This window comes from Girardinichthys multiradiatus, chromosome 17 (assembly GCF_021462225.1).
Source record: "Girardinichthys multiradiatus isolate DD_20200921_A chromosome 17, DD_fGirMul_XY1, whole genome shotgun sequence".
NCBI classification, from domain to species: domain Eukaryota; kingdom Metazoa; phylum Chordata; class Actinopteri; order Cyprinodontiformes; family Goodeidae; genus Girardinichthys; species Girardinichthys multiradiatus.
Window position 1 is genome coordinate 10,349,645 of NC_061809.1, and position 16,245 is coordinate 10,365,889.

At 40.5% G+C, this 16,245-nt stretch overlaps 1 protein-coding gene across 5 annotated transcripts in view; it reads left to right on the forward strand.

The window, feature by feature from the left end:
• Positions 1-16,245, forward strand: part of tbc1d22a (TBC1 domain family, member 22a) — a 166,749-nt gene that overhangs the window by 11,169 nt on the left and 139,335 nt on the right. For all 5 annotated transcript variants that reach the window (XM_047389884.1, XM_047389883.1, XM_047389886.1 and 2 more), the window contains exon 5: positions 3,580-3,762. In XM_047389884.1, the coding sequence (XP_047245840.1) occupies positions 3,580-3,762 (183 nt within the window). The remainder of the gene's footprint in view (positions 1-3,579; positions 3,763-16,245) is intronic.

Below are 16,245 nucleotides of genomic sequence, written 5' to 3' on the forward strand. Positions count from 1 at the left end.
TATAAAGTGGCTTATTGTTAAATGGGCTCACTAACTAACAGAGAAACTGCTGCCAGCTTTAATGATCTTTTGTAATTTCTGTAAGTGCAAATAAAGCACTTGAGAACAGATTTGTAGCCTTTTATTATTTCCTGTAAAAAGCAAATAAGATGATAAAACCGGCAACCTGCCAGTTCTCCTAATTGCCATGATGTGTTTGTGTGACTCTGCCCGCAGTAGAAGTGTTGACAGAAGGCAGATGGTTTCTAATGTTAAAGTCCAGAAAAGAATCTGGCTTGGTTTTCTGCGTCTCTTTGCGTATATTTTACCACCTCCATTTGAACATGTGTGACGCCCGGAAGACAGAACTGATGTGTTTGTCTTAATGATCGAAGCTCAAATATTGAAAGTATCACAGCTGTTCATTTTCTAGAGGCTTCTTGCACAAACTCCACACTCCACAAGGTTGGATAGATGACTGTTTCTGAAACAGTGCATTTTTTTGAATTAGACCAACACAAAGTAGTAAATAATTATTATAAAGTGGATGAAAAATTAGGCTCCCATTTTCAGCATTCATGGTATTCAGCCTCCCTTTGTTCTGATGCCACTTGATAAAATCCAGGAAAACTAAGTCATATTTGTAGAACATACCTTTCAGTACTTGGATGATCGGGGTGATGTGCAGTATGCATTTTATTTAGGGGTGTCAGACTCAAGTTGGTGTTGAGTACATACAGGTCCTTCTCAAAACATTAGCATATTGTGATAAAGTTCATTATTTTCCATAATGTCATGATGAAAATTTAACATTCATATATTCTAGAGTCATTGCACACTAACTGAAATATTTCAGGTCTTTTATTGTCGTAATACGGATGATGTTGGCATACAGCTCATGAAAACCCAAAATTCCTATCTCACAAAATTAGCATATTTCATCCAACCAATAAAAGAAAAGTGTTTTTAATACAAAAAACGTCAACCTTCAAATAATCATGTACAGTTATGCACTCAATACTTGGTCGGGAATCCTTTTGCAGAAATGACTGCTTCAATGCGGCGTGGCATGGAGGCAATCAGCCTGTGGCACTGCTGAGGTCTTATGGAGGCCCAGGATGCTTCGATAGCGGCCTTTAGCTCATCCAGAGTGTTGGGTCTTGAGTCTCTCAACGTTCTCTTCACAATATCCCACAGATTCTCTATGGGGTTCAGGTCAGGAGAGTTGGCAGGCCAATTGAGCACAGTGATACCATGGTCAGTAAACCATTTACCAGTGGTTTTGGCACTGTGAGCAGGTGCCAGGTCGTGCTGAAAAATGAAATCTTCATCTCCATAAAGCTTTTCAGCAGATGGAAGCATGAAGTGCTCCAAAATCTCCTGATAGCTAGCTGCATTGACCCTGCCCTTGATAAAACACAGTGGACCAACACCAGCAGCTGAGACGGCACCCCAGACCATCACTGACTGTGGGTACTTGACACTGGACTTCTGGCATTTTGGCATTTCCTTCTCCCCAGTCTTCCTCCAGACTCTGGCACCTTGATTTTTGAATGACATGCAGAATTTGCTTTCATCCGAAAAAAGTACTTTGGACCACTGAGCAACAGTCCAGTGCTGCTTCTCTGTAGCCCAGGTCTGGCGAATGCGGCACCTGCAGCCCATTTCCTGCACATGCCTGTGCACGGTGGCTCTGGATGTTTCTACTCCAGACTCAGTCCACTGCTTCCGCAGGTCCCCCAAGGTCTGGAATCGGCCCTTCTCCACAATCTTCCTCAGGGTCCGGTCACCTCTTCTCGTTGTGCAGCGTTTTCTGCCACACTTTTTCCTTCCCACAGACTTCCCACTGAGGTGCCTTGATACAGCACTCTGGGAACAACCTATTTGTTCAGAAATTTCTTTCTGTGTCTCACCCTCTTGCTTGAGGGTGTCAATAGTGGCCTTCTGGACAGCAGTCAGGTCGGCAGTCTTACCCATGATTGGGGTTTTGAGTGATGAACCAGGCTGGGAGTTTTAAAGGCCTCAGGAATCTTTTGCAGGTGTTTAGAGTTAACTCGTTGATTCAGATGATTAGGTTCATAGATCGTTTAGAGACCCTTTTAATGATATGCTAATTTTGTGAGATAGGAATTTTGGGTTTTCATGAGCTGTATGCCACAATCATCTGTATTAAGACAATAAAAGACCTGAAATATTTCAGTTAGTGTGCAATGAATCTAAAATATATGAATGTTAAATTTTCATCATGACATTATGGAAAATAATGAACTTTATCACAATATGCTAATATTTTGAGAAGGACCTGTATGCCTGCCACACTTTATTTGTGAAATAATTTTTAAACCATGCCTCCTCTTCCTTCCACTTCCAAAATGTTTCTCGAACTTGTGTGGGTCTAGGAAATAAAACTACAAGAAGAGCACTGAAAGTTCTGGTTTACCAAAGAAAAACCTTATAAACTGTTGCATGCATTTGTATCCAGTCTTAACCAGTGTTGCATATTTAAAGACTGAAATTTGTGCGTATTATTCTTTCCAAAACACCACAAGCTAAGATTGGATGGAGAATATCCATTTTCAGGTCTTGCCACTAATTCTCACTTGGATTTAGGCCTAGACTTTGACTGCGCTGTTCGAACACATGAATCGATCTAAACCCCAGGTCAGCAATATTTACAATCTACAGAGCCATTTATTTGCCTTTAGTCCTGATGAATAATGTTGAGCTGCAGAAGCTACATGATGCCTAGGAAAAATAGCGTTCTGATTTTGATAAATGGCGCCTCTAGAAAATGGATCTTTGAGGTTAGATTGAATAACCATAATTTGATTTCTTATTTAAGGTATTAGAAAAACCAAAAAACCTCAACCTTTTTTATTATTTATTCTGAATTCCATGTTCATTAAAGATTGACAAGAAAAAGCAGGTAGGTTTTGACCCAAGGATGAAAAACAGGGCTAATTTTTTAGGGCGCTTGGCCAATGTTGAGGAGCCACTCTGGAGGGTCTAATGTGGCTCTGCAGCCTCAGTTTGAAGAACCCTGATCTGAACCACTCCCTAGTGGCACTAGTGTGTTTGTCCTGCTGGTTGATGAGCCTTGGCTCAGTCACAAGCTCTTCTTCTCATGAGCATAGAAAAACTGCCCTGTCCCTGCTGGGGAAAAATGCTTCCCCACAGCATGATGCTGCCACCACCATGTTTTACAGTGGTGATGCTGCATTCAGGGTGATGTGCAGTGTTTGTCTACACATTGCAGTCTGCATGTTGGCCAAAGATGTTACGTTTCACTAACAGCTGACCATAGTACCTTATTTCTTACCCAAATTGATATTTGCTCTGTACAATTTAATGTACAGAGAAAAGGGTACTAAATGCTAATGCACAGATTATTTGTAAAAAAAAAAAATTAACTATGTAATTGTGTTGTGTTGTTGTGGTTAATGTGACAAAATGTGTAAAGCTTCAAGAAGTATGAATACTTTTGCACTGTACAATAAGCAGTCTGCTCACACTGAAGCACAGCCGGCAAAAGTGTCTGCATTGTCTGAAATGGCTGTGTCTTTATGTAACTCGTATCTTTATCTCGTCTCCTTCAACCAGATGCAGCAGGCGAATACGCCAGCCTCCACAGACAGAGGTCTCTGCCCCACCGGCCGCCCGTCATCCCATTAGTGGCTCGCATGGCTGACCAGAACACATCTGGCACCCCAGCCATGACCGAGAGGGAAGCGTCCCGCCTAGATAAGTTCAAACAGTTGGTGGCGGGGCCCAACACAGATCTGGGTAAGTGATACTCAGCCAGCAGCCTCCACTTATCTGTCAGAGGCTGTGTCACAAGGCTTTTGGTCACCACAGCCATTCTGACTATGTCTTTATTTGTCATTAGTTGTCTAGTTTTATCCTTTTCTCTACTTTTAAAACTCTACTACTTCATTTCCTTGCACTCCTTTGCTTCTCACTGTCTGCCAGCTGTGCTGAGCTGTTAACGATGTGGGGGAAATCATCCAGCCATCTGGACATGCAGATTAGAAACACCAGCAACAACAAAAGCAAATGACAGGCCTTTGTTCTAACCAAACGACAGGCCTTTATTGCCTGTCGAGCCCCAGAGACTTTCCTACCCTAGTGGCCCGGAAACTCCTCCGGACCTTTTTCTTTTTACACTTCACTTTGTGTCATTTGAAACAAACTTTTGGCAATTAGAACAATAACTTGTTGCATGGGTTTCATGTTGATGAACTATGTCAGTGTAGTCATCCTGATTTTTAAGTTTGAAGATAAACAAATTAAGTTTATTTGCTGAAATGCATATGATAATAAATATGGAGCAGCAACATCCTTCAATTGTGTTATATTATTGCAGAGTTATGATCGGAAGAGGTTTTCTGAGCTGTAGGAAGTAAAGATTCACTGACTTTCAATTTTTGTCAAGCTCTGACCTGTAAATTTTGTCCAGTTCCAGGTTTTCTTTGAGAACGATTATAAGAAACCTCTTTACAATTCTATAAAACATTTTAAACAATGACAAAATAATTAAAATTGACATTTGAAAATGTCTTTAGCATCTTGCCTTAGTGATTAGCGTAGTTAATGCGTGTAATGTAGACCCTTACGTTAACTTTGAGATTTCCAAAACCAACATTATCAAATCCATCCTGTTGCATGACATAGAACTAAAGATCAAAACGAGAATACTGAGCAACTTTGGTGTATTTAGTCCAGCCTTTCCTGTTACCTGCTGAAAGTCTTGCTCTCTCTCACTCTCTTGCAGCCCAAATGAATCCCAGACACTTGTTGTGGAAAATTGTTTTTAATGTTTAACCTTTGTGTTTTCTCTGACTTTATTTAAAAAATATGTATATATCTTTAAACATTTTTTGGTGTTATTAGCCTTTTTTACAGCAGGTAAATGGACATGGAGAGAAAGGGCAAAACATGCAGCAAAGGTCGGGAGTCGAACCTCTGATGAATTCATGGAGAACTAATGGTCTAATTCAACTAAACAGGAAGGGATTACAAGATTATCTCCATTTATGCATCCAAACATTGGTTCCTAACCTCTGCCTGATAATTACTATACTCAAAACAAAGTTTCCATTTTGCATTTACAAATCCCCTGTTAGTTTATTTCTGCCCCCAACATACAGGAAGCAAAATGTGCAATTGTCTAAAAATCTCAGATATGCTAAATATATAGCATATATAGGCTGGATATTTCAAGACACTGTTCATAAATCCTAAAGGAAAATTAGACTTAAAAACTTTTTTTTTTTTTATCTACATTTTATCCAAATACAGGAAGCCAGTTTCTGCCGTCAGTGCAGAGCTAGTTTTCTGTGGCTGCTTTTAATGAGCACACGATTCATTTGTTTGGTCGTAAAACATGATCATTGTGAATCAGTTCTTAAGGGTGAAAAGCTGATATTAAATAAATAAAAACTCCTCTACAATCTCAATCCCCAAGTGTTTCTTTAGAAATATTGAGTTAGTGATGGTTTGTCAGAACTGAAATGTAAGCACAGCTTAGCAACCAAAAAAGTGCAAAGAGCACATCTGCTACAGCGGTCTTCTGGTTCATCTTTTCTCGACAGGCATTTTCTATTTAATGACTTGATAATTAGCTTTTCTGGAGGGCTTTCCTTATGAAATATTCATAAAGTAGCCTGACTGATTTTTACTATCCTTGATAGTTGATGACCAAAAGACACTTGATACCAGAATGTTAGAAAACCATCTTTTTTCTTCCCAAACTAAACAAGATCGGTTCGCTGTGAAAAATATACTTAAGTATTGTGAGAGGAATGTTGTACTGAGATAATAATTTGTTTGTCCATCCCTCCATCCATTTGATTGTCCGTTGGTTTTATTTGTTCATTTGTTCATCAGTCCACCTCTGTGATTATTAGTTTATTCAGTCATCCATCAGTTTGTTTATTCATCCATCCATCCGTCCGTCCGTCCGTCCATCTGCTGAGCATTGTCTCCATCCTTCAATTAGTTTCTCCATCCATTCATTTGCTCATCACCCTTTCTTCCCTTACACTTGCAGTTTTTAAAGATTCGATATTTAAAGCCCGTCCTTTGTGGAAATATCTGCAGTAAATTTATAGCGAACGTTTGAATTCATTTATTTTTTTAACAGGTCAAAAATGGCTCGAGCACGTTGTTAACTTGAGGGAAAAGAATGAGGAAAAATATGGAATTGTAACATAAAAAATGTGTAGGAACCCAGAGATTAGCCAGAGAAACTGCTGTTTTGCTTTTTCGTTGATGTTGTAGTGTAGCTTCGATTGCTATAGAGCTGATGATTTATCTGTTTACACCATTATTACACCTCTGTAATTTCCTCCACTCTACTTCACAATTAATGAGTGATCTTTGGTTTTATGCTAATGGAAGATGTCTCATTGGTGAGTTACGTCACTGTTCAGAGTCAAAACCAACTGCACTCACTTCATTGTTGTCGGAGTTCGAGTGTCCTCATACGGTATTTACATTAACTAGAATAATCAACATTCAGTAAAGATCCAGTTCTTTCATTTGCCATGTTTCAATCAATATTTCAATCAAGTGAGGACTGGTTTTATGAAAGGCAAGCAAGAAGTTGCTTTTAATGGAAGGAAACACTGTTGTCTTACAAAGCAATAGTTGCCTTAAGAATTCCTGCTGAGAAAAGCACAGGGTTCCTAGATAATTTTCTTGGGGATATTCCTGTCTTTTCTAGATTCAAATCTTCTGTATTAGCTGCCTTTTAGCAGATTAAACTATAGATACGGTACAGACCAAAGGTTTGGACACACCTTCTCATTCAAAGAGTTTTCTTTATTTTCATGACTATGAATATTGTAGCTTCACACTGAAGGACTCAAAACTATGAATTAACACATGTGGAATTATATATTGAACAAAAAAGTGTGAAACATCTGAAATATATAATGTCTTTGTTCTAGGTTTTTCAAAGTAGCCACCTTTAGCTTTGATTACTGCTCGGCACACTCTTGGCATTCTGTTGATGAGCTTCAAGAGGTAGTCACCTGAAATGGTTTTCATTTCACAGGTGTGCCCTGTCAGGTTTAATAAGTGGGATTTCAAGCCTTATAAATGGGGTTGGGCCATCAGTTGTGTTGTGCAGGAGGTGGATACAGTACACAGCTGATAGTCCTAATGAATAGACTATCAGAATTTGTATTATGGCAAGAAAAAAGCAGCTAAGTAAAGAGAAACGAGTGGCCATCATTACTTAAGAAATGAAGGTCAGTCAGTCCGAACAATTGGGAAAACTTTGAAAGTGTCCCCAAGTGCAGTCGCAAAAACCATCAAGCGCTACAAAGAAACTGGCTCACATGAGGACCGCCCCAGGAAAGGAAGACCAAGAGTCACCTCTGCTGCGGACAACAAGTTCATCCGAGTCTCCAGCCTCAGAAATGGCAGGTTAACAGCAGCTCAGATTAGGGAACAGGTCAGTGCCACACAGAGTTCTAGCAGCAGACACATCTCTAGAACAACTGTTAAGAGGAGACTGTGTGAATCAGGCCTTCATGGTAAAATAGCTGCTAGGAAACCACTGCTGAGGACACGCAACAAACAGAAGAGACTTGTTTGGGCTAAAGAACACAAGGAATGGACATTAGACCAGTGGAAATCTGTGCTTTGGTCTGATGAGTCCAAGTTTGAGATCTTTGGTTCCAACCACCGTGTCTTTGTGCGACGCAGAAGAGGTGAACGGATGGACTCTACATGCCTGGTTCCCACCGTGAAGAATGGAGGAGGAGGTGTGATGGTGTGGGGGTGCTTTGCTGGTGACACTGTTGGGGATTTATTCAAAATTGAAGGCATACTGAACCAGCATGGCTACCACACATCTTCCAGCGGCATGCTATTCCATCCGGTTTGCGTTTAGTTGGACCATCATTTATTTTTCAACAGGGCAATGACCCCAAACACACCTCCAGGCTGTGTAAGGGCTATTTGACCAAGAAGGAGAGTGATGGGGTGCTGCGCCAGATGACCTGGCCTCCACAGTCACTGGACCTGAACCCGATCGAGATGGTTTGGGGTGAGCTGGAAAACCATTTCAGGTGACTACCTCTTGAAGCTCATCAACAGAATGCCAAGAGTGTGCCGAGCAGTAATCAAAGCAAAAGGTGGCTACTTTGAAGAACCTAGAATATAAGACATATTTTCAGTTGTTTCACACTTTTTTTGTTTACTGTATAATTCCACATGTGTTAATTCATAGTTTTGATGCCTTCAGTGTGAAGCTACAATATTCATAGTCATGAAAATAAAGAAAACTCTTTGAATGAGAAGGTGTGTCCAAACTTTTGGTCTGTAGTGTATATCAGATAGATGAATAGATGCACAGATAAACTGAGGGATGAATGTATGGCTGGGCGGACTGGGTGATCAATGGATGAATGGATGGGGGATGAGTGGATGGACGGATAGAGGACGGATGGATGTACGGATGAAAGCAAGAAAGGGGGTGAATAAATGGGTGGGCGGATGCATGGAGGGATGTAGGGATGAAAGGACGGAGGAATGAGTGGATGGATGGACAGAAGGATGGTTCGGCTGACGGACGAAGGATTAGATTGGCGTACGGACATAAGGAGGATTAATGGATGGATGGATGAGTTGATAATAAGTGAAAAATGATGGATGGAAACTGATGGATAAAAAGATGGATGGAGGAAAAGATGCATCCACGGATGGATGGAATGAATATATGGTTGAATGGATACATTATTTAGAGAATAGGTTGGTTAGTCTGCAAATACAAATGTTTTTCCAAACTTATCCTGACCTGGAAAATACTCAAATAAAATGCCGTACTTTTTCCAGAGATTTCTTTCAACATCATAAATAAATGATGGGTGTACAGTTTAAATAAACATTTATTTTGTGTCCACCGCACTACTTTGATCTCAACTTATGTTCCTTTCACATCTACATTTTAGGAGGATGAACAGTCGGTGTCACAGTTCAGAGTCTTTCTCCGCGCTCGTTCATTGCATGAGAACTTTACGAGGCAACAACAGTTATGGCCGGTTCACGCAAAGTGCATCTGGTACATCAGCGGACCGTCTTGAGACGTCAGCCTTCATTAGGGCTTGCCAGGCTTCACATGCTGACTGTCTAATTTTAGTTTGTCTCCGCGCCATGATTAGATGGCCCAGAACAGGCGAGCCAGGCAGCCGGGCTGCTGGCAGCATGAAAGATGAACTTCATTCATTGGACATAATTAAGTGAAGGATTGGAGGAGGGTGGAGGTGCGATGTGATTGGTTAAGGGGGAGAAGGATGGGGCAGATGAGATAAGATAGGATGAAACTTTAATGATCCCTTTGGGGAAATTGGGTCACTGCGAGACCAGGGATCGGGTCAGAGATGGGAATTGAAGCAGTTGAAAAAATTATAATGCAAACCAAATGTAAACAGTTATTGCTCTACATAGTAAATTTATTTCTGCTTTGGAACATTTAAAATTATCAATCAAACACTCATCCAAACACACCAGCAGACCTTCTCAGCAAGAACTGTCCTTGAGCTCAAAGGACGAGGGCTGGAAAAATCTGTTCCCTTTCTTGGAGAGGTCTAATTAATTACACATGGAGCAATGTTTTTTCAACCAGACCTCATCTTTAAACCCCTCGCACTGGGAGGGTATACATGGGTTCCGATCCGTATTCCTTCCCATCTTTTTCTTTGACACCACCGTGCTGTCTCTACATTGAGTCTAGCGACAGGTTGTGACAGCAGTCAGTTTAGCATGTAAGGTCATTTAAAAGGTGATGACCTGAGCATGTGTGTGAGAGGAGGGTGATTGATGTCAGGTTGATCTCTGCTAATTGTCCGTGATATCCTGAAGCGAGTGTGAAGCGGAACGGGTCACCTACTAAGTGGGAAGACACGGCCATTTGGACTTGAGGTTAGTGGGTTTCCCCTCACTTTTAATAAGCCTTTGTGCATAGGCTAAAATACCTCTGGGAATGAAAACCCCAAAAACTGCAATGTGCTTAATTTAGATTTTATGTGATTGACCAACACAAAATAACATGTCAGTTATGAAGTGGAAGGTTTTTATGCTCTCTTACAAATAAAAATCTGGAAAGTGTGGCTTGTTTGTGTTCAGCTCCATTGATTCAATACCAGCCTTCGCTCCAGTCCTCCTGTAAATAAATACGTTTCCACCGGATTTTCACATCTAGAAACTGGCATGTTTGCCCTTTCTTTGCAAAACAGCTCAAGCCCAGACTGGACCGAGAGCATCTATGTTCATCACTTTTTAAGTCTTGCCATGTATTATCAGTTGGGTTCAGTCTGGATTGTGACTGGACTGTTCAATCTAAATCACTATATTGTAGCTCTGCTTCTATGGATCTTTTAGAGGTTCTAAAAGCTTTTTCTCTAGCATCGCCCTGCATTTACCTTCATTCGTCGTCTGATCAACTCTGACCCACTTTCCTATCCCTGCTGAAGAACAGTGATTAGGCCGAGCTGTTCACTGTTCGATATTCTCTGACCAGAGCATCTACTTCCATGTGTTTTCTGTGTCTCCTGGATAGCTTGTAGCAAACTGCAAGCAAGAGCCAGGTAAAGGTCGGGTTTGTGGAATGCACGACTAACACTTGTTCTGTTGTCCTTGCGATTTAGTTTTATATCCTAACCCTCTTTTAAATATAATTTACTCACATAAATGGATAGTGTAAATATGGCTTTTAATTGGTCATCAGTACCCATACAGTTGTGTATAAGGATAAACGTCTGTTCAGTCGTATTTAAAGCACAAATGTGCATTTACCTCGGTGCGGATTTCTGTCCATCATATGTTTTCCTTTGCTTTGCCGTTTGACAGCCTTTGTGTCTGATTTTACAGAGATTATGCATATGTTTTCCCTTTTTGATAGCTTTAAAGACCATGAGCTGCCATCTGACATCAAGCCGTTACAGCTGGATGGGAGAGATGCTGCTGTTGCCATGGCAATGGTCTGGTCTCCTCTTTTCTTTCCTCACTATTTATTTTCTGACTTTCTTTACACTTTGCCCATTTTCATCAGTTTGTCTCGTTTTAATGTCCCTTTTCTCACATTGTGTCGGCCCTGGCTCGGTTCCCCCACTTGAGTCCACCTCGCACATGTTCACAAACGCGTCTCGAACACCTGTGGACCAACGGCAACTCTGACAACAAACCAGAGGATGAAGAACACAAAGAAACAGAACATAAAACCAATTAAAACTTGCTTTGATTTATATTGACAAGACCTTTCCTCTGAGTGCCTTTGCTGTCTGTCAGTGCACCTCCACCCTCTGTTGGGGGTGCTGCAGCTCTTTGTTAGTGGTGCAGCTGCACAGTGAGCTGCTACCCTGCTTAGGAGGCCTTCTGCTTGCTGCACCGCTCTGCAACACTATGATCTGCAATCCTCTTTCACAGCAGTCGCCATATGATAGGCTTACCATCAGTGCTGTTTGCAAAGTTATTAGACGCCATCAAAGTGTGAAGTGGCGATGTAATTCAATTAACTCTGTCCTAATGGCGTGCCTTAAAGCAACGTCCATGTGTGACAATTTCACTGGTGTGTGTCATGGGTGTTGAGCGGGAAGCGACGAAGCAGTATTAGAGTAAGTAGACGGATCAGAGAAAAAGGGGAGCTCTGTGTGAGTCAGAAGGGCATCGTTTAGGGCCGTTTGATCAGTGCAACAAAAAAGGAAGATAAAATACTTTGTAGCTCCTGTTCTCTCTGATGGGTACATCCTTTAGAGCCAACCCTGAGATAATGGCAACTCATTATTTTCCTTCCTTGTTTTAAACTGCACCCTGTGTGTTCTTGGTACAACAACCATGCGTGCTCCGTCATGACTGTACCTAGGTGCTCGTTGCTTCCTAGCACATCCCCAGGCATAACACCTTGACATAATAAGGTTGGTCCAACCACCAGCTGTCGGTATCCTCCCAGACTGTCTGGCTCGGTTTATTCATAAGTTACAACATGTGGTCTTTTTTTTCCTCTTTAATCAGCTTCACTACCAGATCTCAGTGGTTAAAGTGCCACTTTGGGGTCAAAATCAGGTTATGCGTAATTGCATTATTTTGTTTTTACATTTGTTCTTTAAAGGAGAAATTCTATGCGGCAGCTTGAGTAGAAAAAGACAAGTTTTTGACCTTTTTACAACCTAACTGGTGTTTAGTTGTTCATGATTAATACATTTTCTATTAAAAACTTTCTTCTCCTTAAGGCTAGCTGTAGACCTAATATTACCCAAGTGTTTCCTTTAACACCACTGCTGATTTATCTGTATGCAGAGTTGTGTGAGGAAGGCATGGTCCCTTTTGAGAGCCATACAATATCATCTTAAATAAAAATGCTATAAATGATTTACAGTATTTGCACAGAAATTGTAATAAAAATTGTTGTTTTTTAAAACAGAAAAGGAAAAATTATTACGACTTGTTCAGTCAAGATAGTCGTCATTAGTTATGATAATGATATAAGAATTATGGGAAAAGATAATGTTATAAGAATTATTTATTTTGATTGGAATATTCAGACTTGAGGAAAAATATAAAGTAAAGCGCTTCCACTTAAGTTAGAAATAGTTTTCAGGTGTTTTTTTTTAAAGAATCCTTAGTCCACATGAGGACAAATTATTGTAGCTTTGTTTAAGTCACATACAAGTTTTAAAACTATATTTTTTTTTTCAAAGTGTTTTGCATTTCCATTGTGAATGGGTTAGGTCATTTTAATGTCTCAGCTAAGTCCAAAATTATTTAAGTTTAAAGTAATCTAGTAACATTTTTCTTCTGACTGGAAGTAGTGAAATTTTGAAGTGGCCCAGATGGAGCCCCAACTAGAATCTGACTGAGAATCTGTGGGTGGAGCTAAAGATTAGGGTGATGGCAAGGAGGCCTTCCAACCTCTGACTACGAGCTAATCACCAAAAATGTTTTAATCATTACTTATAAGGGAAAACATTTTGGATACACCATTTATTATAAAACATAAATAACATTGATACACAGTTGCTCCTTTTTGTATTTTATCTTCTGGAAGCTATCTTATCGCTCAAGTTGTAGAAAACCAGCAATCAAAGTAAATTACTGGGATTAATTCATTGTTGGGTGCTGTAGACTGCTTGCTTTCACTCACTGTTTCCTGTTTTTAATACATCTCCATTATTGGCTGCTTCTGCGTATTTTGACTATTCATTCGGTGTTTTCACAGATTGTTGTGCCTTGTCCTACTTTTCATTTCCGCGCATGGCTTTGTAGGGTATTATCTGCCGGGCCCAGTGATCTCAAGTTTTTATCACCTGCATCAACTTCCAGTTCTCCCAAACTCAAAACAACATAAGCTTAGGAGAAGAAATGAGTCAAAATGAGGGGAAAAATATATATATATATTTTTATCCATGTTTTATCCACTGTACCTGCTTTCCAAGCCTTCACACTACAACATTGACAACACTGACAACTTTTTCTAAACCAGAATAATTTAAAGGCCAGGTTCAGATAATTGACTGTTCTCATTATTTCATACCAATAAAAAAAAGGCCATTCTCACACTGGCATTATTACACCTGTACTCTCATCTGTGTCCAGTGTCTCTCGCAGCCATCTGGGCCATCCATCAGGCCTCCTGGGCAGGTAGAATCCAGGGAGTGAGTATCTTTTTTTTTTTTTTTTACAGGAGTCCCATTAGTTTACGAGCCGTCTGCTCCCCCTGTGCTTTGGCTTTGTCCTTTAGATGAGCTGGTCCATTCAGGACTCTCACAAAGCATTCAAGGTTTATTGGATGGGGGCTGGACTTTTTAATACATTGCATGATAAAGGCGTCGGTCCTGATTGTGTTGTTTTTTTGCCCTCGGTAGTAAAATGTATTCGGATGACATTGGAGCAATGCCACAAAAAACAGCAATATTCATAAGTTATTTGAGGGTTACGGAAGTCTTTACCTCTGCTTGCTCTAGTGTGGATCGGCTTAGAAAGTTCTAGCTGCACAATAAGCTTCTTTTTGCAAGTGTGTGTGGTGTTGCCATGCGTAAATGTGTGTGTTGCAGCGTACCGTGTGCTGTTTTGCCCCAGTAGTTGCGCTCCATATGAATGATGCTTGAATAGTGCATGGCTCTGGCCTGCCAACCTTCTTCCCGTATGCTCCTGTCAGCTTCCTGCTCAGGCAGCACTGACTGACAGCACCTCTTCCATTTCTCCCAGTCTTCTGTGCTTCTTACTGGCCTTCACAGGACTGTGCACACAGGTAGGCAAGTTGACTGATTGGCAGGTAGACATAGAAGAGGTGCAGAGACACTCTGTGACCTATGCTCTTACATTCATACTGCTACACAAGCTATTTCTCAAATTGATTGTATTCATATTGTCTGGATTCTAATGAGAAGCCCCCTTCAGGCTGTATATTGCCATATTTACACGGCTGACTACATCGACTGTAGCTGGATGCCTTAATCTTTTAGGTTTAATAAAGCTATTTCTTGATCAGCCAACCAAAATGTGAACATACAAACAAACTTTCACCAGCCTGGTTGGGGTCCTTCTTATTAAAAGTGTGGAAATTATATATATATATGTGTGTGTACATATATATATATATATATATATGTGTGTACATATATATATATATATATATATGTGTGTGTATATATATATGTACATATATATATATATGTATATGTGTATATATATATGTATATGTGTATATATATATATATATATATATATATATGTACATACATATACATACAGGGGTTGGACAATGAAACTGAAACACCTGGTTTTAGACCACAATAATTTATTAGTATGGTGTAGGGCCTCATTTTGCGGCCAATACAGCGTCAATTCGTCTTGGGAATGACATATACAAGTCCTGCACAGTGGTCAGAGGGATTTTAAGCCATTCTTCTTGCAGGATAGTGGCCAGGTCACTACGTGATACTGGTGGAGGAAAACGTTTCCTGACTCGCTCCTCCAAAACACCCCAAAGTGGCTCAATAATATTTAGATCTGGTGACTGTGCAGGCAATGGGAGATGTTCAGCTTCACTTTCATGTTCATCAAACCAATCTTTCACTAGTCTTGCTGTGTGTATTGGTGCATTGTCATCCTGATACACGGCCCCGCCTTCAGGATACAATGTATTGGGCCAAGGGAATGCCATGATATGGCAGCCCAAACCATCACTGATCCACCCCCATGCTTAACTCTGGGCATGCAACAGTCTGGGTGGTACTCTTCTTTGGGGCTTGTCCACACCGTAACTCTCCCGGATGTGGGGAAAACAATAAAGGTGGACTCATCAGAGAACAATACACGTTTCACATTGTCCACAGCCCAAGATTTGCGCTCCTTGCACCATTGAAAGACGTTTGTCATTGGCATGAGTGACCAAAGGTTTGGCTATAGCAGCCCGGCCATGTATATTGACCCTGTGGAGCTCCCGACGGACAATTTTGGTGGAAACAGGAGAGTTGAGGTGCACATTTAATTCTGCCGGGATTTGGGCAGCCGTGGTTTTATGTTTTTTGGATACAATCCGTGTTAGCACCCGAACATCCCTTTCAGACAGCTTCCTCTTGCGTCCACAGTTACTCCTGTTGGATGTGGTTCGTCCTTCTTGGTGGTATGCTGACATTACCCTGGATACCGTGGCTCTTGATACATCACAAAGACTTGCTGTCTTGGTCACAGATGCGCCAGCAAGACGTGCACCAACAATTTGTCCTCTTTTGAACTCTGGTATGTCACCCACAATGTTGTGTGCATTTCAATATTTTGAGCAAAACTTTGCTCTTACCCAGCTAATTGAACCTTCACACTCTGCTCTTACTGGTGCAATGTGCAATCAACGAAGACTTGCTACCAGGCTGGTCAAATTTAGCCATGAAACCTCCCACACTAAAATGACAGGTGTTTCAGTTTCATTGTCCAACCCCTGTGTGTGTGTGTGTGTGTGTGTGTGTGTGTATATATATATATATATATATATATATATATATATATATATATATATATATATATATATATATATATATATATATATATACACACACACACACACTGCTCAAAAAATAAAGGGAACACTCAAATAACACATCCTAGATCTGAATGATTGAAATATTCTCATTGGATACTTTGTTCTCCACAAGGGTGAATGTGCTGACAACAAAATCACACAAAAATCATCAATGTAAATCAAATTTATTAACCAATGGAGGCCTGGATTTGGAGTCGCACACAAAATTAAAGTGGAAAAAC